Source organism: Sphaeramia orbicularis, chromosome 6 (assembly GCF_902148855.1).
Source record: "Sphaeramia orbicularis chromosome 6, fSphaOr1.1, whole genome shotgun sequence".
Lineage (NCBI taxonomy): Eukaryota > Metazoa > Chordata > Actinopteri > Kurtiformes > Apogonidae > Sphaeramia > Sphaeramia orbicularis.
Window position 1 is genome coordinate 30,205,519 of NC_043962.1, and position 23,042 is coordinate 30,228,560.

A 23,042-nucleotide genomic window follows, 5' to 3' on the forward strand; every position below is an offset into this window, starting at 1 on the left:
AACAACAACCACTGAATGAGACACAGTGTATTGTCTACTTTCTTGGATCTCCTTTTCTCAGAATTTCCTTTGAATTTGCATGAGGGACCTCCCTTTGCTTTTCAATGCAACAAAGAGCTCTATCAGGCATACAGCAGTTATTTGGCAGGCCTCTCATCCTCTTGAACAGCACAGCCTCCATGTTGTCAAATTGATTCAGCTCATTTCTAACCAGCGCTGTTGCTGAAAAACATCAGGATCCAGTAAATTTGAACTGACTATTTCATATGCATCTGTCTCCTTGCTCACATAATTAGAGCACAGTAGTTCATAAATATTGATTTTTATGCAAAACAGTAGCTTAATTAAGGCAATTAAATTAAAATGCAGGATATTTACTGTATGCATATCCATGGGTGTATAATTGAACACATGAAAACTGCTCCAGTTGTTACCATGTGTGCCTCTCCACCTGACAATATTTGGAGTGCTGTTGTGTTTTAAGAAGTGTTGCTGTCTTTGATGCTTTTGCTGCAGTAAGTGGTAATGCCACCCCCCCTCTCCCACCCACCCCCACCTCCCATAGCTAAGCCTTGTTCTCAGCCAGTGCCAGCCTCCAATATCTGAGCTCATCCCACCCGCTCCACAGGATCTAGCGCCAGCCCTGCCATGCACTGCACTGGAGAGTGGGTGGCATCACATGGCCCTTCAGCCTGCCTTCTGGGGCTGAGAGGGAAGGAAGGAAGAGGGACAGACACAGGCCTCTGTGTGATTAAGACCACCACCACTACTACTACTGCTGCTGCTGCTGCTGCTGCTGCTGCTGACCATCTCTCTTTTTTCTGTGGACTAATTCCACTGAGTCTCAAAGTCAGCGATGCCCACGCACCTCTGTGGATCATAGACCCTTTGCAGCCCACAGAGCCTCCCACACAGAGTTTGAGTTTGTCTAGGTTGGGCGCACCAATCAGCACTGGGTAACACCACCCACCCACCCCCTTCATCTTCCATCTCTTTCACACGCTGTACTCGTCCTCAGACAATGCTTTGAAAATAACTCATGTTTGAGGTTCTTGCTACTATATGTGATTCCGGAAAGTTCATTGTGAATGCGGAATTACACCTGGAGACTGGATGTTCAGGAGCTGATAATCCAAAGAAAATAAAATGTGTGAAGAGATAAATCAGTCAAACTGAAACCTCCTACTCTGCCTCCACATCCTGTCTGCAGGGTGATAGCAAAGATGTGCTCTCAGTGCTCACATAGCTGTCTGTGCTTTGTCCCACATCTGCAGCAATGATGAGAAAATGTGACTTCCTGAGAGTAAAAAACGTGACTGAAAGCCATGTAGCCCAAAGAGGATATGTGCCTCACCCACACAAGAAGCAGAATCTGAAAGCTTTCTTGTTATACAGAGAGAAATGTGTGAAGTAGTTCAGTGAGTGGTCTGCAGATAGTGGCTTCATGACCAGACGGTTGACATTCAGGACACAGGAAGCTGAAGATTTGTATATTTAAGTTCTCATATTTCCTTGACAACAGCTTCCTGCCAACATTCAAAACTTAAGACAATCCAAATTAATTATAAACACATTTAAACTAACCATAGAGGAGACCTTCCTGTTGCCACACGAATATTAAAAACAAATGTTGGGAGGACACCAAGTTGCGTGGCAGTGCCAGGGGTGGCAGCTTGTTGGTTTGTGTAGTATGGTGTGTTGGTAGCTCCAACCTGCCTGCAGGCAGGAGGTGTACAGATTGAGCAGGGAGAACACCAGGCTCCTCATCAAGAATTTTAATGCCTTCATCCTCTTCCTTCCTGTCTCACTCCACATTGTATGATTCACTGTGAGCAGGAAAGGGCACGCCTGTGATCTCTGTTGGTGCTGGTGGGCACACTTAGCTTAAGACAGTGATAAACATACATTGGCAGTGATTTTATAGAGCAGCAAATGCAGATGGAGTAATAATAAATGTCTGCTTTTGCATTTCACAAGGAGTTAAATATATACTTTGCACATGGGAACCTAAAATGTTCATTCTTCAAAACTTACAAACTTCACTGACGCTGCACAGGAAATTTCATACAATCTAGAAGTCTGTTTGGCCTCAAATACAATGAGGAAGGAAGGAGTCCCCAGCATTTGGAGCCCCACCCATTGTTGATACCCCAGCAGTTACTGTAAATATTTGCATGGGTGCAATGAGGGAACAAGGTGTACTTCCTGTTGCAAGAATAATATTGAAGCGCATGGCTGGCTTGTGAGAAAAGGCTGTTTGAATGAGAAATATTATTCCTCTCATGTGCCCTTTCCCATAGTTGTTTTGCAACTTCAACATTTAATATGATTTGGAAATATGGGGACTGTGAGACAATGTAACCATTTAATAACTCATTGTTCACATAAAAAAGGTAGGGTTAATTAGCAATAAAACACACTTGCTCATTTTCATTTGTGGTACTTGAAAATATAAGCTTATGTTAGCAAACTTAATATATTTTTGTCAAACTAACCTCATTATATGTTGCATTGCTTTAACCCAACCGTCTTTTAGCAATGGCTCATATGTGTGCAGTTTATTTTTGATACAGTGATTGCAAATGAAAGCACAAAACAAATTGTAGCTGCTTATTTTATGAATTTATTTCCAAATGTAAACTTCACTATTTCATGCATACAAGTTATGACAACATACATTATTCAACAATCTGTTATTTTCATATTTGCATAGGACATGGTCACAATATATTGTCTAACATGTAAAAAATAATGCCATAAAAAGGTACAGCAGAGCAGCTAAGACCAGCACATTAAATGTGTGTAGAATCCAAGGAACTGTACAACTGTAATACTTGAATGTAGTGATTTTGGTTTACTGAAAGAAGAATAAAATGACACCTGAAGGTTAGAGTGAGGTCATATGAAAATGTACTGGCCATAGCTGAGTCGAGAGTTATTTACAGATTAGATTATACTGGTGCTGAGAGGGGAAGCAGCACCATGGAGTCACTACAACAGGCAACTGATGGTGATGGGCAGAGGAGAAACACAGAGGTATCAAGAGAGCAATATTACACTGAGGAGGTACATTGAGGACAAACAGGTACAGGAAACAACCAAAAGCTGGTGGTTCTCTCTTTGTAACCAGAGTTAGGTCACTGACAGCAACATGTGCTGCAAAACCTGGAACAGATAAATCCTCTAAGGGCAAACATTTCCCAACGCTTGAGCAAAAAGACTTTTGTAAGCTTTTCTACAGTAAAGAGCAAACGCCACACAGTGTCAGATCAGGCAGCGAAGCGAGACCACGCGGTCAGTGAAGAGTACCGCCAGATGTGGCCTGCTATCTGCCAGGCTGCATGTTCCAGCTCACTCAGTCTGTTTTGTTTTATCGCCTTGTACTCACTCAAAGCTAGTTTTCTCCTATGATTACATGGGGTTTGTTCATTCAAGTGATTAAAAAAAAGAAAGAAAAAAATACCTAAGTCACTTTTCTGAGATGTAGAAAAAGGTCCATATCAAGCAAAACATCCACTGTTCAACACTTACAGCATGTAAAATCGAACGCATGGTTCAAAATTACTGCGACATTCATCTTCCCCTTCAAAGCCTTTGGTAACAACTTGAATCTGTGGAGCTTCAGACTCATACAGCTCCCTGTTCACTGCTCAAGAACCACTCGATCCTATTCGGGCTGCCTCTTAAACACAAGTAACTGTCCCCATACTTTAAAAGCCTTTGGCCTTCGTCATGAGGGAAGACATGCTCTGTATGTCCTTAACCTTTGACTATTGCATGTACGTTGTTCAGTTGAGTTGGCTTAGCTTGCACAAAGAGCCTGCAGAGAAATAAGGAGAGGTTTAACCTGGGAAATGTCGACAATGAGAAACGTACCTTGTGCACAACTCACAATGTGTAAAACCTCACAGTCAAGACAAGAGTTCTATTCAAAACCCACAAAAATGCATCGGATCGATGTAAGCAGCACATTTATAGCAAATGCAATTTCAATCCTTTGGAATGGTTGGGCGTTCATTATAATTAAGATTGTTTAAGTCAAAATACCTGCAATAAGCCATTATACATTGCTTGTGTATTGTACAGCAAAAAAAGAAGAAAAAAAAATTAAATAACAAGAACCAAATGAAAACAAAGCTACACAATCAAAATGTTTACATGAAGCAGAAAAGAAATATTAAACTTAGAACACTTGCATATCATATATGCAGAGTTGCTTCATTAAATCCTGTACATAACATAAAAACATGTCACACTTTATATAAAACTGTACAAGTTCGTTAAATGTTTGATAATAGATAGGTTCGTTTACCCTCAACATCTTTATCATGTAGTTACCATTATAGTTTTGGCACACAATTGCATCGACCATGTTCATATGTTGAGATCCGTCCTTCTGAATATTTCAGTTGATCAGTGATATATTCATGTAATTAATGAAAAGCTTTTAAATAAGATTAATGTTAGTTCTTAACATACCAAGCAACAATCAATTCCATTAAACATGTTTTATAATTCAGAGAAAACAATATTCACTGGTACACTTGTCTTTGTGTGGTTTCTTTGCCTGTAATCTAACTGGGATAACGGTTTTAAGGTTGGATTATAAATGCTGACATGAAGTTTCATAGTAATTTACAATTGACATCATCCCTCACAGAGAAAATGCTTTAACCAACAAAAATATGAGAGCTCGGTAAAAATAACAAAAATAAGATTTCATTATGTCCTGAAAAGATCTACAAGGATGTGCAGGACCCTGACAACACGGGATGAAGAATATAAAATGTAGCCCAGTGTTTTCTTTTACAGAAAAAAAAGTGTCTCTTTCCTTTTGTTTTCATTCAAGTAGGGACAAATAAAATCATGAGCACATTTGTGCTACTCGTCTAGTAAGCTACATGATGGATGTTTCTTAAAAGATATGAAGGTACAACATAAGCAAAATATTTCAAGAGGTATGATTTTGAAAAATATACAAGCTTCAACATTTCATATGAGGCAAAAAAGCAATAATAAAAATTATGACTACATTGCTAACTCACAATGCTGTGGTCTCTATTCTTATGGAAAACGTTCAAAAGAATCTAAATTAAGAAAATTAATTATTCCATCTGAAACTGACAAACATAGAGGTCAGAAAGTTTTAGTTTTTTCTCGTCTCACCAGATACCCCCCGAACTCTTTTTTAGGAGAACTGTGGATGGCAGGCTAACTGCATTAACCTGCATCCTGACATCAGAGTATTAAGCATTTGTGATTAAAGGGGTGAACCCCAAACAGGGCTAAAGTGATGGGATTAAATGGTGCCTTTAAACAGCTCGATAAAAATAGTCTAAATGCTGTGTTCGGTTCAAAAGAACTGCTGAAATGACCTGAAGACAAGAAAAGAACCTCGAAAAGAAAATCATAAACAAACTTAACAAAAGATCAGATTATAGTACACTTTTCTTCAGAGAGGTTAAGTGTATCATTATTATTTGACAACAAAAGCAAGTACAGTAAAAATGGACATGTACAAAACTGTGTTCAATGGCCTTTTGTGTTGAATTATTCAAGTAGATTTGGTACAGTGAGAGTATAAGTTATGAGACGCTTCCTGTGGAGGCCTGTATGTCACTGGTGAAGTCTGGATGGATGGATCGACTGGGATGTTTGCACTGTTACAGTCATATTATCATCAGGTTGTAGGAGCTTCGTTTTGCCTATTGTACGTCTGCTTGTTAAAGGGGCATTTCGCTGAAATCAGCTCCAGAGTGCCCAGCGCTTACTAAGGCTTAGACTTAGGTTGTTATGGAGACAAGGTAGGAGCTGGGCCCATACAGAGGCGTTCCTGTGTTTCCAGTGTGGTCGGACACTGACCAGCAGTGAGCACGAAGCACCCAGGAACACCAGAGAGGCTGGCAAATATTTTTGTGCAGCAACTGATGTTAGCATACAACAACAAAAAATCCACAAACTGTCCCGTATCTGCTTTGCGGATGTTAACCCTGAGGTAAATGTGCAGATTATGGATTCAAAGTGATTACTGAAACCTACTTGAGGGTAAGCTACAAAGATTTTTTTTTTTTTTTTTGCAGGAGAAAATTACACTACAAACCAAGTCAGAAATTGACTACAACAAAAAGTCATGGATAGATACCACAAAAGAAGCTGCTCAACAGCGATTTGAGGAGTTTGTTTGTCAAAATCAAAGTTCTTTTTTTTTTCAGAAATGGTAAATGTATGATCCTCTCAGTGTGTCTTTCACTGAGAGCTGCTGATCTGTGGCATTCAAAGTGTCATCTTGCAGCCTGGAAACTATTTTAACAGAGTTCATCTTACAGAGGGTTGGGTTTTTAACATGTGGCATTTTGAGGAAACTACTGCATTTGATCTAAATAAGGGATGTTTTCTTTCTGGAGGATGTGACAGAGCGGATTCTTCACAACTTTAAAGAGAGATGGCTGCTGTGGAGAACGAAGGACAAGGCCTGCCATTCATGAACTTCCACCTGCTTGAGCGCCTCAAAAACCCTCTAAGCATTCAGGGCGAAGTTGTTAACATGCATATAGTGTGAAGCACGAGACTGTGCGGTGAGGGTCGGGGCGGTCGAAGCTAGCACATGCAATCCATGACAGCGACAATGTGGATGGTGCATGGATGAAACTATTTCCGACCGTAGTGCTGAAGCATTAAAAGAAAACGTAGGCATAACACAGACTAGCGGGGCTGCAGCAGTTTTGATAGTGGTGCCCGTTTCCATGGAAGGTTTTACTGTGCCTTTTGCCTGACTTATTGAGGCATGTCTGTCTAGAAACACAAGTCAGCTTTCTCACGGGACATCTGAGCTTCACAGGCAGGATGACGTGAGGCTGGTGAGCACTGCACTTTGCTGATATGTTCATTTTGGTTCAGATGTTTATACAACAGTTTAAAAGCCCCCTTGTTGCGAGAGAGAAGTTTTAAAGCAGCTGTTTGAGAGCTTGGACTTATCAGAATTAATTTGGAGTTTTCCTCGGCGTTGTGAAATTTGACTCTCCAGCAGTAGTAGAGGATTTCTCCCTGTGCTTCGGATGGAGTTGGGTACATCCCACTCACTCTGCTAACATCGTCTAGGTAGTACTGTTGTTCATTCTCTTTCTACACGCATATTGTAGGTTGGATCAACCCACTAATTACAGGCATTTTTTCCACTCACAGTTCTACAGTTGAAGGGAGGAAGGGAGTTGGGATGGAGGAGGAGAAGGGGGCGCCTGCGACTGAGTGTCTCCTCCTCTGTGCTGCTCAGCTCATGATAAACCTCTCCTCTTTTATCAGGACTTGCCCTCTCTTGCCTGTCTAGTGCAGATAGCTGCTTTGTTCCCTCTGTGCTCTACCGTGTCGCAGCCCGGCCTCGCTCTGCCCAACGCTGTGGCCTACATTTGACCCCCAAGTTAGGCAACATTCTGCAATTTGGCAGGCGCCGAGGGTTCACCACAGGACTCATTCTCTGACAAGACAGGTAGAGCCAGATGGGTGAGAAAGGACTCCCCGGGAATGGCATGTTACCACTCCTCCTGTGGGCTGTGAATAGCTTCTTGTGGGATGCAGCTGTTTCCTCTAGGGAGGCCACAAAAGGCTGAGCCAGGAGGAGGGAAGAGAGCAGGCTGTCTGGCTCTACCTGCGATACTGCCAACCACCAGCCTCAGGCCTCAATGAAGGGCAGCTTACAAGACTGAATAGAAAGCTTTCATTCACTCTTGTCTTTGGTACTTTTTCCTATGTGCTTGAGAGAGGGATAAACATTGTTTCAACTAAAGTCCCTTTGTGTCCATTTGTGTGAACTACTAGCTGATGATGCACCACTTCTTAAAGCGTGAACAGCTGCTTTGAAACTTAACTGTCTCTATTTAAAGGTTCTAAAGTTTCTTCGACTGAGTATATTTATAAAAACTGTTAACCCAATAATATCTCGATCCTCCCACAGTGCAGATTCACACAGTATACCCTGCACACCACTGTTTAATGAAATACAAACTCAACTCAGTATAATGGTAAATAAATATTACCATTGCTGTGGAGGAACAGATGTGTTTTGTTGACTGAGGTGAGGGTTCGGGGATCATTTCTTAACACACAGCAATTACATTAGACATAAATCCCCGGAACACGAGGCAGAACAGAAAAAGAGTATTGTGTATGACTGACTGTATGACCGTCGGGCTAGTTTCCTCAAACGTGAAACCAACAAAAACAAAGAGTGCAAATTGTGTTGAGTGTAAGGCTGCTATATATGTACTGTATGTTTCTCTCCACCGTGTTCATTCTTTCAAGCTAACAAGGCCATCCCTGAGCAGGGCGTAAAATTCAACCCCTGTTGAATTTCAGAGTAAAGTGATGAGTATATTGTGCAGTCGATGTGAGTACTACTAAGTACTGTGGTATTACAGAAAGAGCAACTGTCTTCAATCCTGAGGTGTGTGTGTACCCCTTCTCCACGCCTGTTCTAAAACTTAAAATAAGATAAATAAACCAAAACTAAGAAACAAAAAAAAAAATGATAAGACTTGTCAGGGTGTCTGTTTTTTCTCTTCTAAACCTTGTTTAGCTGACTGCAAACATACATTGGACAACTAGCCATGATCAGAAGCTAAAAAATACAGACGTATGGTACAGGATGCAAATATTGCCATCTGGGAAAGATATTACCTTCTTTTAGGATCACACAAGTAATTGCACTACAATAAGCAGTTATGTACATTATGGTACACCACAGCAAGCGCAGGAATAGCAAGGGGGGGTTCGCTGACAACTGTGCAACACAAGTGTTATGACGAAAACACAGGCCTCGCAGGTCGGAGGCGGAAAGTGCGACTGGGTTTCAGTTTAAGGCGAGTTGGCTGGGCTGAGGGCGGGGCTGAGGGTGGGGCTGGAGGCATCTGAGCGGCTGTAGTCACTGAGGGAGCTGGGACGTGTGGTTCCGCCGCCGCTGCTGCCGTGGGGCCTCTTCAGCATGCCGGGCTGGAAGTCTGAGTGGCGCCTGGCGTGCTTCATCAGGTGGTCGCTACGCATGAATCGCTTGTCACAAAGTGGGCAGCCGAACTTCTTCTCCCCTGTGTGGGTGCGGTAGTGGCGGGCAAGCTCGTCTGAGCGGGCAAACTTCTTACTGCAGTCCGGCCAGGTACACGGGAAAGGACGCTCTCCTGCAACACAAAGACGGAAGGAAACATGTTAGTGCTCGTTGGTCCTTACATTTAGCATATTTACTTTGCGTTACTGCTGATCAAATACGAGGAAAGTCACACTTTTTTTTCTAATTTGAATAAATGCGCTTTTCAGGCCTAAGCAGCTGCTGCCTTCCTTTTATTTCACACTGACATGAAAATCAGCTGCACAGATGGGAGAGAAGAGGTGGCATTTAAATCAGTGAACATCATGTCTTGTGCACTGCAGACACTACAAATCTGTTTAAAGATTTCAATGAATGTACCACATTATAAACACAGATCAACCAATGCCATGGGTGATAACCAATAACTAATATTTGAAGCATCTGCACTAAAATGAAAATCTCTGTGGGACATTTTATCATAAGATGTTTGCTGACAAGCCTTTAAGATGAACTGGGGGGATTGTTAAGTATTTTATTGTGTATATTTTTTCTAATTTCAGTGGTGATATGCTGTTGACCCTAGAGTTAAATTAATTCATTTGTTCCAGTAAAGCAGTGTTTTTCAACCTTGGGGTTGGGACCCCACATGGGGTCACCTGGAATTCAAATGGGGTCGCCTGAAATTTCTAGTAATGATAAAAATAAAAACTTACCAATAAAAAATATATGGTGAGTTGAGAGACACAATCCCAATACATAAAAGACATGGCAAACTGTGAAGCTGAAACTGAAGCACTGTGGTACTGTTTATCTTTCAAATGTTCATTGTGGTCGGTTTCAGATGCTGCAGCTCTTTCATAATTCATAGTTTGAGTTATTGTTTGTTCAGTATTAATTGTCAGCCTTGTAAATCCAAGCTGGACTGTACATATCCTGACCAAGGAAAATAAAATTCTCACTTTGTGCAGTAATCTACACCTGGCTTTTCTGCCTTCGTCCATAATGATATACATTGTATAGACTAAATGTCATCTAAAATTAATGTTTATTTGCAACACAGTATAGCAAACTATTACATGATCAAAAACAAATTAATTTTTGCAGAAAAAAAAAAAAAAAAAGTCTCCATTTTGAATGTCTGGCGTCACCAGAAATTTGTGATGTTAAAATGGGGTCACGAGCCAAAAAAGGTTGGGAACCACTGGAGTAAAGGTAAAATTGCTCAGATTAGTTACATAAGCCTGTGATGGGCATGAGGACACTGTTCTTTTGAAAAATTCTACTGATAATATTTGATAATAAGAATGTAATAATAACGGCACTCACAGATGTGTGCATATTGCTGCACAGACAGCAGCTAACAAAACTAAATACACCAAACGTCTCACCACAGAGACAGAGGTGAATCATTATAAGGTGTTTACAAGTTCCTAAGTCATGAACCCTGCATGGCTATGCATAGCTAACAGACATTTTTTCAGAGAAGACGAGGCCAACTGAACAAGACTGTGCTGTTTTGTGTACATAGCAGTGCCTGAGTCATTAAGGAGTAACAATCACAAGGTCATTATTAATGTTGGATACGGTATGGGGAAAGATATGTAGAACGATTCAGAACTCATTCGAAATATGCGAGTCACAAAAAGCTGCAGTGTGTTTTTTGGGGGGGGTAAATCACCTAAAATTTGTGCAGAACTAAAGAAGCAGACAGAGTTTAATTATCTAAGCTCCAGATGCTAATCATACTCACAATGGTTACCCAGCCCATTTTCCAACATGCAACTATCTGTGACTCGGCACATGGGAAATTATACCCTTCCCCCCTCCATCAGGCTATAAAAGTGGGCTTTGACACAAATCTACTCAAAGCCAGATGGTACTATATATCTTGTGGTTTCCTTCTATTCTGATGTGGAAACAGTGTGTATGGAGACTAAATGCAGCGTTCTGCATCCACTGGCCAATATGTCTAATACTGTGTTCCTTTTAGTTCCATTTCAGTGACTTTCTGCCTGACAATAGCTACATCCAGCATTCTAATTTTACCAGTGTGACCTTGCAGTGCTATAGAGAAGGGCAGGACATATTCTTCTAATGTTATGGTTCTTCAATGAGTATAAGAAAATAATCAATCATCACGTGCAAACGTACGCCAGACATTTGAGGAATAGACAGTGAGATGCATGAATGTTTATAGGTGGCATGACAAATGAGGACATAAGAACAGGCCTGCCAAATGCTCTCTTTGTTCTGTGGTTTCCCTCTGGGCCACAATGGAAACAGTGCTGTTCACCATCAAACACTCATATGCTACCTGATGCCAGTGAGTCTCAAAAAACAAGAACTCAGTGCACTACTTGTCTCAGTCCCTCCCCCTTATACTGCATGGTTACAAAACATGCAGACAGACAGAGCAAGTCTAGACAGCCCAGTCTGTGTTCCTGCCTCTGACGCCTCACCTCAGCTCCAGACAAACTCTGTCAGCCCTTCCCACTACAGTTGCTGCGGGCTGATACCGGCCTTAGTGTATGTCAGCTCTAACTGACACATACTGTATGTATGCATGTGCACGCATGTGATAATTTACACAGTATGGAGTCTATTCTTATTCTCCTCCTAGAGACACATCCTTATGTCCTGCAAACATTTATGGGTTTCAGTTCACAAAGATGAAGATGCTGTTGTTGTTTGACCTAATTTCCATGTTCTGCATTACACCTTCCTCATAGCATGTATCTAGTGAAGGAAAAAAGGGGCAGTTTAACTTTTAAGGCACTAATCTCATTGAAGAGGCTGTTAGTCTGATTTCATACCTTATTAGCCAGAGAAACAGCCGGTGCAGCAACCTGGCACTGCAAAATGAGTTATTGGCTAAAAAGTGGAGCTAAGCTCTGCAGGCTGCTTAAGGCTCAATAACCAGTGTAACGGATCCAACAACATTAATATTTAACCAGACACCAGAGAGCTAGGCTGAGATATCCCATCTAACTGCCCTGATACAGTAATGCAGTCATAGTGGAAGCATCAGGTATCCAACAGCAACTCACCAAGATGCATCAAATTATTTAGAGCCCCATGACTTCTCAGAAAATGCAGAATTAATGCAAATGCTGTCCATTTTCACCACATGCTTAATTGCCTTTTGGCATTTAGGTCATACTATGAATATGCATTAAAAGTCATGCTGCTTTAATGTCAGCCTTGAATTTTTCTCTTACATAAAGAAAAAAGCATGTAATGCCCCAGTTAATTGTTGCAGTTGTTTCATAACATGAGGAAAGGGGAAAGTAAGAAGGAAATGGAACCTGATATATATATATATATATATATATATATATATATATATATATATATATATATATATATATATATTTTTTTTTTTTTTTTCCACCAGTGAGGAGGCTCATGGCACAAATGTTTAGATCCTGAACTGAAATAATGATGGGGCTGTTGCCTCCACTGATAAGAAGATGTCACTCTCCTCAATATTTCAATAGGTTGCAGCTATTAGTCAGCATCTCTGCTGGAAAAAAAATGCAACAAGCTACTCCCCTTACCCTGCTCTTCTTCCCATTTAGTTCTATTGTTGTCACAGCAGGGTACTGTGGTGACTGTGACACCAGGGCCCACTGATGGTTATTCAATCTGTGGCAGCATGCCACAGCCAGGGTGTGGTTTGTCTTTCTCAGAATGTGTCAGTTGCAGAGGGTGAGAAGAGGGGCAGTAATGAGGGAAGCTTTTCCCTAACGAACACAGTGACCCAGTTACCCGTAAGTGAGTTACATCATGCACGCCAACTGTACTTGTACTAAGCACCAGTGTCCCCCCCCCCCCCCCCCCCCAAGGCGATGTGGTTTTGTCACAGGTACTCTTGTTATGTAACTGTTCCCTCGGAGGCCACTGGGTCAGTAAATAAACTGCTCTTGTCTGCTCCTCTCCCTGCCTTCTCCTCCCATTCATATCTTGCATAAGTTTGTCTCCTTTGTTTCCACAGAAATAGTTAAGAGAAACAGAATCTCAGTTCATCTGCCAGGTGTAAGGGATGCTGTCTGCAAGGGTGAGATCAAATCGCTTTTTGACGTGAGCAACAGCGGGAGGAACTGGGCAAAGTCACCTGCTCCAACTCAAGCTACCAGCATTTTAAACGAGAGTAGATAACATTCCTGGTGTGTCCTCAGGCATGGGCCAAACTCAAACGGTGTACAGCTGAAAACTCCATGTGAGGCTGCCATAAGAAAGCTAGAGTAAATAGCTCTGCAGGGTGAGATGGAAAAAAACTGTTCTTGTGGATACATCTGAGATCACCTTGAAGTCAACTTTGCTCACACTGCAGAGTGAAAACCAGAAGAGGAAATATCTTTTACAGAGCTCAGAACAAAAACAAGGTGCTAGGTAACCCTGTGTGGACTTTTTAAGAGCACAGAGCCAAAGCGAGGAAATAAAATTCAGTCAGACAGTAGTTCACAGCTCAGTAGAGTTGGAGCTACCTCATTTCTGTACTGACTTAGTGGCATAGCCAGCTTGGCAACATGAAATAAGAGGGACACCACAAACTCCAGTGGAAGGGCTCAACACAATCCTGTAATTTTGTTGCGTGTTTACAACAGACTATGACCTGTAACCAACCAGGAGCCAGCTACTCTGCCAGCAGACAACCATCCATGGGATTTTGGATAATACGAAAATGACTGCTGGGTCCCTCATCAACATAAACCACTGGAGTAGACAGGGTTAACCCAAACGCAGCCGGCCTCTCCCTCTACACGCACCATCACATGCCCAGATGACATAAACACAAACATATGTGTGCAGAACAATAAATATACATTAAGGCTTTGTAGCTACTCTTTTCATTGTTCACACAGTAACATATGTAGGCTTCCACTTTTGGAAAAATAACAACAAAGGCTTACAAAGTTCTGTGGTTTCCAGAAAGAAGAAAAAAAAACAGCATTGCTTGATTTGAAACACATCAGAGATTGGACCAACTGTTTACGTGGCTGTTTGTCTATGAAAGATTAACTCAGTGGGAGAGGAGTCAAATTACCAAGAAAATTTCTCAGTCAAAACATGTTTGTCTCAAACAAGAACAATTTACAGGAGTAACAAGGGACCCTTGGGTGGGTCAGGTGCTTGTGATGTGGACGGGCTTAAGCTTCTTCAGCAGAAACTTCGCAAAGCACTGATCTATTATCATCTTTTGTCTTTATTGAGAGGGACCTTGCTTGCTGTTGAATAGCTTGCCTCCCCTTGTGGGCCTATAGCTGTCAGGTTGTGAACAATAGCAGCAGCCTCGCTCCCAGCAGGAGAGGCACTCCTGTAATGCATTTCAATCAGACAGGCTGTGCGTACTAACCGTAACTCACTCGCCTTGGTCCGCACAAAACAGGCCTATTGACATTCACCCACAGACATGCAACGGGTCGAGTGTGACGTTCTGATTCCAGCACATACTTAGCCATACATTACCCTTCTCTCCTTAACTCTTTCGGGAAAGGCAGGAATGGCTTGTCTGCATTGACTAGCTCATCACATTTGCCTCAATTAGTTAAAGTGGGCACTCTCTTTCAGCCTTGAGTGCATTCTAAAACAACCTGCAGCCTTGATGTGTTGCAGACAGTCTCCTTATCTTTTAAATCCTGGTTAACTAAGGACATGCAAACAGCTGCAGCCATTAATGGGTGTTTACAGTTTGTCCGCAGTTGCAGGTGGGAGCAGGGATGTCCCATCATCCATGACTCTCACTCATGTAGTACAATGCCAACTCTTTCCACTGATGGAGTCTGACACTATAGCTCATATGAGACAGGCACCCTTAGTAACCTGCACCAAACAAAGACCACGGCTAGATCTTGAAAGGCCTCAACCCACTGTGATTACAGCAGATGGTGCCAGCTACCCAACACTGTACCTGGCAATCTGGTGGTACAGGAGGCATTTCGTGTTTCACAGGGAAATTAATATGCACTCTTTCCCCCAAGAGTTTTAGAAAATAGTCTTCATCTTGTGCTCAGGGCCACGCCCCAGTATGTTGTGCTCTGCCACAGTCTGATTTATCGCACAGAGAAAGGGGGACACACCTTAACATACCGTCAAGCACATAAACATCCCAGCTAGAGACAAAACACTTCCCCTGACATTAGCTACACAGCAATTTCAGCCATTCCTCCCCTATTCAAGCCGTGCTGAACACAGTGGACACTGTCAGAGCCTTACTCTTAGACAGGACCCTATAAGTGCTAGTTTGACAGGGGTGTTCTCTGCTGAAGAGGTCACAGCCCTTCAAACGTTAATCAGATTAGCTGCAGATGCAGCTGAATAAATGACCTACATCAATGGAGGGCATTGACAGTGTATATCCTACAATCTAACCCCACCCCCACCCTGCCGCACTGTACTGTATATTCTCTTCTTTGTACTGCAGATCCCTCCCTTCGCATGCAAGATGCGGTTGGTGGTTTTTGAACAGTGGAGGTGAAAAAATGCACAGCGTTCTACAGGTCTGTATCCCGCTCTTCCTGCCGTTGGTAATCAAGACCACGCCACAAGCCGGGGCCGGGGCTCGGCCTCGCAATACAACACCTACAGCACCTATTTTGCTGTGCAGGCTGGAGAAGGATGGGAGGGGCTGGAGAGAGAAGACAGAGCTGCTTTTATAGAAGAACTCCAAGGTTAGCTAAAGAATACATGAGCCCTGTGGGCTATTGAAAGCAGCACAGCCAGGGAACTGTATGACAGGCCCCTTTCAACATTCAGAGTGTCCACCATGCATGCTTGGCTGCTTCATTACAGTTAGACCAACATTCATCAGAGTTATTCCAAATGTTATCTTTACATGGACACATATGAGTGCATATGGACACCAGCACATGCATCAGAGACGTCTTACATGGAGCAGCAACAGCACACCAAGGGATTAGAACAAGCAGGATGGTGGCTCTGCTTTGGTTTTATTTACATCCCGAGGATAAAGTAGATTTAACTAATTCCTTGTTTCTATTGGAGACATACTGTAGAGCTACTACACATGCTGTTCATGGCCAGATTTCATTAATAACAACTGCTTTTAGGTAAACCCCTTACAGCAGGAAACACGAATAGCTTTGTGCGCCAGTTAATTCATTAAAAAACAAAAAACAAAAAATTACAAGAACTGGGATAACTGGGGACTGTGCAACACCTGACTCACAAGTCACCACTCACTGAGATGTCAGAGGGAACATGGCTCAACTGGAAGGGATGTTGGAAACCAGGTAGACAGACTGACCTCTTGTGCCCCATTAGAGTTTTTACCAATTGCTGTGCCAAGGTCAGGCTCAAGCAAGAGCAGGAAAACCCCATCTCCACCCTGCTACCTCATCAGTGCCACCAGCCACACAGGAACACTGTGCACTTTGTGCAGTGGTGTGGGCCAAATATAAAACCACTGGCAGGGATGCAGTATATATAATCAGAGACTCCTGCTTCTTTTTCCATGTGGAATTTGGGATAATTTCATGTTTAAAAAAGTGTCATTAACCACAGTTATTTGGCTAAAAATAGAAAGCATGGATGAATAACTAGGTCTGCATGGCAGTGGATCCGTGATGCCAGGTGGTGCCACTTATTTTTTAGGACAGACAGTAAAGGGCTTTACAACCATTTCGTGGTATTAGAGATACCCCCAGCAGAAGACAAAAGAGCCCCTGACAAAATGTCAAACCAACTGTAAAATATGTCATTATGCTCTTTGTCTTTGAGAAATATTGACCCTGTCCCTCCTGGTGATTCGAACAGTTTTCGAATAGGTCTTGCACACTGACAAGATGGCCTTTTGTGAAGGCCAGCAACAGGGGCCTCAAAAGGCCTGGGCTCTCCTTTCTGAAGAAGACATGACTTGTAATGAGCTTGTCAGGGGCCATCTCTCCTTTTTGGCGATGGCAGTCTGGATGACATGACCAGAGCGCAGTAATGAGGCCTCTCAGAGAACACCATGTACTTCATGACCACAAGAGTGCTTGGGAAAATGGGTCCTCATTGTTAAAGTCGTTTATGCTTCTTAAGACAAAGAGTCAACAAAAAAGAGTGAATGAAAAGAAACCAGCTTGTGGTAAAAAAAGTTTAAGGAATGAATCAGAAGTAGTTGCATGTTTATTGCCCTCATTTCTTCCAACTGGAAACAAGTTCATCTATATATCAGTGCTACATGATTGCATTTTCCGTACAACAGGATAGAGTGTATGTGTCAGACAGAAACACCCAGGCTCCCGCACCAGGAGATCAGACAAAAGCTGTCTGGTAACCTTAGACCCCTAAACTGCTGCAGATTCCTCGCCATCAAACTCAGTGCGGTATAATGAGAAGATTTGAATTCAGCATGAACACCCATGTCTGCCACATCCCAGCATCCCTTTTATACTCTTACACAATTGCTACAGAAGAAAACCTAAAATTAAACCTCTGATCCTGAACCTACCATTTTAACACCTTTAAATTCTTTGAATATGTTGTTTTCTTGGGCTAATCTGCAAGCTCTGCTACTGACAGCTTTCTGATTTACAGTGACGACGGCTCTGATTTCAAGAACTGTTTCTGACAAAACCCATGGGGTGTATGTTCTGTAATTTCTTCTTTGAGCACCTCAAAAGAATGTCCAATAACCTCTAAATACTGGACTGGCAGGAAAGTTATCCTTTAAGAGGTCTCAAAACCTCAGAAAACAAAACAAAAACTATGTACATGGTAAACTAAGTGACAGTCAATGTCCTCAAAAAAACAAAAATCACACACACACACAGACAAAAACACTATAACATATCTTTTAAAACAAAAAAAATATGTTTGTCTCAAGATGTTGTTTCTGGATGAAGCCCATTCTAAACTAGTAATAGGATTGATTTTTTTTAAGTAGTGTAGGCATTGCCTAAGAAACACAATATAGCTCAGGTTTCAGCTGCTCTAACACTCTGACAAATCTCATACTGAGCGATTGCAAAAGCTGAGATGATCAGGGTTTGGGCGTTACAGAAGTCAAGTGAGGACGCCTGGTCCCCAGCTCTTTGTTACTGTCTATAACTGTGCTTCCCCCGTCAATTAGATAGTGGTGTTTGGCTGAGACTGACTGAGCTGGAATCCATTCTCTCTTCACTCTACTAGTACAGGCTGAAAGGAGGCACACTGAGAGAGTCTGTATAGGAAAGCACTGCAAGGTTGGCTGAGGCAGCCGCGCTGAACTCAGATGACCCACATTCTGGGACTATCCAATCAAATAAGCAGAAAGAGTCATTATTAGCAGAATTTATGGGACACAAACCAATCATGAAGCAAGACCTGGGAAGGCACAGAGGCAGGCTAAAGGAAACGCTTAATAGGCAAAGACACAAGGGCAGGGCCAATACAGAGCAATGAAACTGCACTAAAAACACATGGTCAGGGGTGAAGGGAAGCACACCAGCTGCTGGAGGCTGGCTCACTGCAAGCGCTGCCGCAAATTTGGCTGAGACATGGCAGCTTTATTAAGATGACTCACATTTTGTGGCCACCAATCAAATACACAGAAATGGCTCTAATTATCAGTCAAAAAGCCAATCACAAAGCCTATATCCCTAAAGAAAGAAAGAAAGAAAGAAAGAAAGAGAGGCAAAGGAAAAACCTGACAGGGCTGGGCTGACAGACAGACAACAATGCAACTGCATGAAAAATGCCATGTGAACACAGACAATGTTATTGCACTCTGAAATAATAATAATGCAGAGTGACATGGACTAATTTCTGAATATGCATTGCAATTGTTCATCTTCATAGCACATTTTTACAAATATATACCTGCAGCCAGCATTTGAATGTGCATCAGGACTGAAATAACTAGAGTAAAGCACAAGCATACCAATACATGATTCCCTATTATTGAAAAGATCTACATCCATTTTGAGCTCCTGGGGTAGTCTTACTTTATATTAGCAAAGATGGCTCAGAAATGTGTAATATCATGAGAAACTTGAGGGGTGAAGTGTGCAAAGAGGGGCTCAATGTCAAGTGGGCGTTCCTCCCACTATTCCTTCCCCAGTATTGATTGAAATGTTCAGTTCAGATTGAGAAGCCGGGTGAAGTTCACAGACGGTGACTGTGGTGTGAGCCTCAGAGGTGTGTTTTTGTTTCTGCTCTGTTAAGCTGATGCTTGTGTGTGAGGAATGGAGGACACAGTGGTGGGAAGAGGGAGTGTGAGCTGCAGTCTACAGAGCAGAAAAGGCTGCTCAGTCGAGGCTCAGCTAGCCGAGTCTGTTGCTGGCCAGATCAGCTGGCAGTCTGTCTAGCGGGGGTGTGGCACATCACAACAAAGGGCTTTGGGCAGACAGGAGACTGCACAGTTCTTATCTACCCCCCAATTTGAGCTCATCTACATCTCTTTCCACCCCTCAGTATCCTATCCTGCGGAATGCACACAGCAAATGTGGAGGTATGGTTCTTCAGGAAGGTCAAATGTAACACAGCCTACCGGATCCCTACCATCCTTTACTCTCTGCAGTGTTGACGGTACACCTACTGGACTGATTCTGAAAACTTTTTTGCATGCACACTTGGCTAATTTATGCAGTGCACACCAGATGTTGTTGGAAACCACTGAAATCAAACTTCAATCAATGCTGTTTAATGATCGCTGGAAATGTGATATGTGTAATTTTGTTCTGCATTTGTACTGCAGTTTCGGTTTGTACTCGCTCCAATGCAGAAGGTGGAGGGGGGGGGGGGTGCAAGAGGAAAGCCGTGACAAAGCTCAGAGACTTGAGTGGGAGTGGCACTATTTTCGACTCCTTCCCTCCCCCTTATATTAAAAGGACGTTTCTCAAAGTTTATTCAACTTAAAGGAGCAATGCAGTTATTAAACTATGCACCAATTAGGGTGATACTGCAAAGTCCAGTCCTGAATGAGTCCAACTGGGGTGGATCCGCTCATATGACTCCATAAACACAGCAGTGACAGTCTGTCCCCTCCTCTGTACAAACATCGGCTTTACTGTAACAGAAACCGCACTGCTTTTTTTTTATCAGTATGTTCAGTTTTAACCATCTCATCCATTCTCATACAAAGCAACGGAACTGCAATAAGTCATGTTCAGCACAGCAACAAACATCCAATCCAACTGACCTGTGTGTGTCCTTAGATGGGCTTTGAGGTGGGATGATTTGCCATAAACTTTTTCACAACCTGAATAGTGGCATTTGTGCTTTTTCTGAGGTGATTCTTGCTCAGTTCGACCTCTCGATCTTTTGCCTCTTTGTTTGAGCGAAGGATCGGAGATGGTGGTAGGTGTGGCAGAGTTTCCATCATCTATGAGGTTAGTCATGCTGTCATCCTTTATTTTTGCCTGCTCGGCAACATTGTTGGGAGTCTGCTGGTTAAAATCCGCCAGAATCCGCGCGACCACAAAGAGAGAGGAGTTGTCTTTTACCAAAGGCTCTTTAATTTCCTCTCCGTTCTTGGAAGAGGACGGGATTTCTGGTTTAATCTCTCTATTCCCTTTTGGAGCGTGAACAATTGCACGACTGGACATTGAGACAAGGCACTCTGCTGCAAAGTGATCCATTTTGTCTTTGAAACAGCTCCCTCTGCTTCTTAATGACATTCAAAAAAGAAAAATGATGGCGTGTGAAGAAAAATAAAAAATAAAAGTACTTGTTCCGTGGTTCCCTTTGTGTGGTGTTGAGGGAGGAGGTCGTTCTCATCAGAGAGACCTGACTTTATGATCTTACCCGGCTTTCCAATATCATCAACATCCTGTGACAGAAACGCCTCGGACAAAAATGCGCACGAGCCCCTTCAGAGAGAGAGCGCGAGAGAGAAAAACACAAAGTCTTTGTTTAGTGCAACGGCGATGGTAACAGGAACTCTAGAAACTTGGATGTGTTAACTCCCATCGCTGCTTCAAACACTCTCCAGCATAGTGAGTGTGTCTCCTGAGCGCCTGTTCCTGCTGGTTGTATCCATGCTGGGGGCGTGTCGACCGGCAGCGCTCGGCAGCATCGTCAGACTAGCTGCTCATTCATTGGGTACAGGGTGTCCCTAAATGCACCGCACAGCACGAGTTACTTGAAAGTTTCACCACAGGTTGCTTCCATGCATTCAGATGATGCATATTACGGGCGACACGCTTGTCCACCGCAGAGACGTGTAGGAAAAAAAAATGCGATGAAAGGAATATTTAATGTGGGTGATTTGACCTCAAATGCACCATCAAATCCATGTCTGCGTGCATGATTCATGGAGATAGGGTCCTTTTATGTTGTCCTAAACATCAAATCCCTGTGCATCCGTAATGTGACATGAATAGCTTGGTAACAGCCGAGCCATAGGACTCTTTTTTTTTTTTTTTTTTTTTTTTTTTTTTAATAACAGAACATATATACGTGAATAATGTCTTGCTTTATATGTTATTACCTATAGTATTTGTAGTCTAAATTTTCTACAGGCTTGTATGTGCATACAGTGGCTGAAAAAAATTATTAGACCATCAAAAATCATCAGAAACAACGGTTATGCAATCAAGTCCTAACTCCTGTGTGCATTGTGTCTAAAACAGACAGAAAAGAAAACATGGAATGCCTAAAAGCACTGTTTTTGTCAGTACAATGCCATAGCTATTGATGTAAGAACTTAAGTGATTTTTGGTTATTATCAAGAAAGCAGGGAAAATGGCCAGATATCAGCTCTGAAATTAAACTCTTTTGAGCTATTTTTGTTGTTATCATTATATTTGTCCAAACAAATGTACCTTTAGTTGTACCAGGCATTACAATGAACAAGAAATTGACGAAAACAAGGGGTGTTCTGATAATTTTCTCCGCAACTGTGTATATGTAATGTTTGCTATGTGATTATTGATGGCTTTTAATGGATCCAATACCTGTTCTGTATTTGTCTGTTGACCTATTATTAAAAAACAAACAAATAAAAAGATTTGTAAAGCTGTAAATGCCAAAGTCATGGTGTGATACAATACCAGAATTTGCAAATATACACCTTTCCCCTGCAGATCTCTCACCTACGTCCATGTTAAAAGACTAAATACAGAAATAGTTGACCAGATGTTTTATTGTGTTCATGGAAAAGATAATTATTTTTTTCTAGCTTTCTGGTTGAAACATAGAGCAATGGAAGCAAGATCTCATGCACCATTTCCTACAAATGCCCTGAATGCTTTTCTGTCAACAGAAGCAACTTTGTCCATCATCATCTAATCCAGAGGTGTCAAACTCATTGTAGTTCCAGGGGCGCATACAGCACAGTTTGACCTCAAGTGGGCCAGACTAGCAAAATACTAGCATTACAATATATAATATTGCTAATTGTAGAATAAATAATAATATTTTTCTCTTGGTTTAGTGCAAAAAAGTAAAATTACAGTATGAAAATGTTTTCATAAGAAATTATCTTTTCACCAAAAATGTAAGTAACCTGAACAACCATGGACAATCTGAAATGTCTTAAGAAAATTAAGTGCATTTTTAACAATGTTATACCTTATCTTATCATTTACATATGTGCATTACAACAGTGGATCTACAAAGGCACAAAACATTTAATAACAGGCATCTGCAACTGAAAAATACAGCATTTATCTTTATGATCAGTATAACTTGTCAAGACTCATTGACACTCTTGACTTGTGTATAATTTTTTGCTAATTCATCCTATGGACCAGAATGAACCCTTTGATGGGCCAGTTTTGGCCCACAGGCTGTATGTTTGACACCCCCGCTCTGATCTACTGGCAAAAGACAATATTACCAAGATCTGTCTTAAATACAAAATGGCTGCAGCTCACTGTTAGGAAAATGTCCTTAATGCTCTGAATATTTTGCATCACTGTCTTGGAGAAATCATCACTCTGGGGCCTCTGGCCAACAATACTGTGCACCAGCAGAGAACTCAAATACTTGTAAGTGCCAAATTATTGGCTGTGCCTGCTGAGATTCCTCACAGGGAAAATAA

General features: G+C 42.0%; 1 protein-coding gene across 1 annotated transcript; it reads right to left on the bottom strand.

Annotated features, from left to right (window-relative positions):
* Positions 1-2,605: 2,605 nt before the first annotated feature.
* klf13 (Kruppel like factor 13) lies at positions 2,606-21,048 on the bottom strand. Its single transcript, XM_030137254.1, has 2 exons — positions 20,199-21,048; positions 2,606-9,164 (listed from the first exon to the last, which is right to left on the bottom strand). The coding sequence occupies exons 1-2, from the start codon at positions 20,674-20,676 to the stop codon at positions 8,848-8,850; spliced, it is 795 nt and encodes a 264-aa protein (XP_029993114.1). The 5' UTR covers positions 20,677-21,048; the 3' UTR covers positions 2,606-8,847.
* Between the last annotated feature and the right edge of the window lie 1,994 nt (positions 21,049-23,042).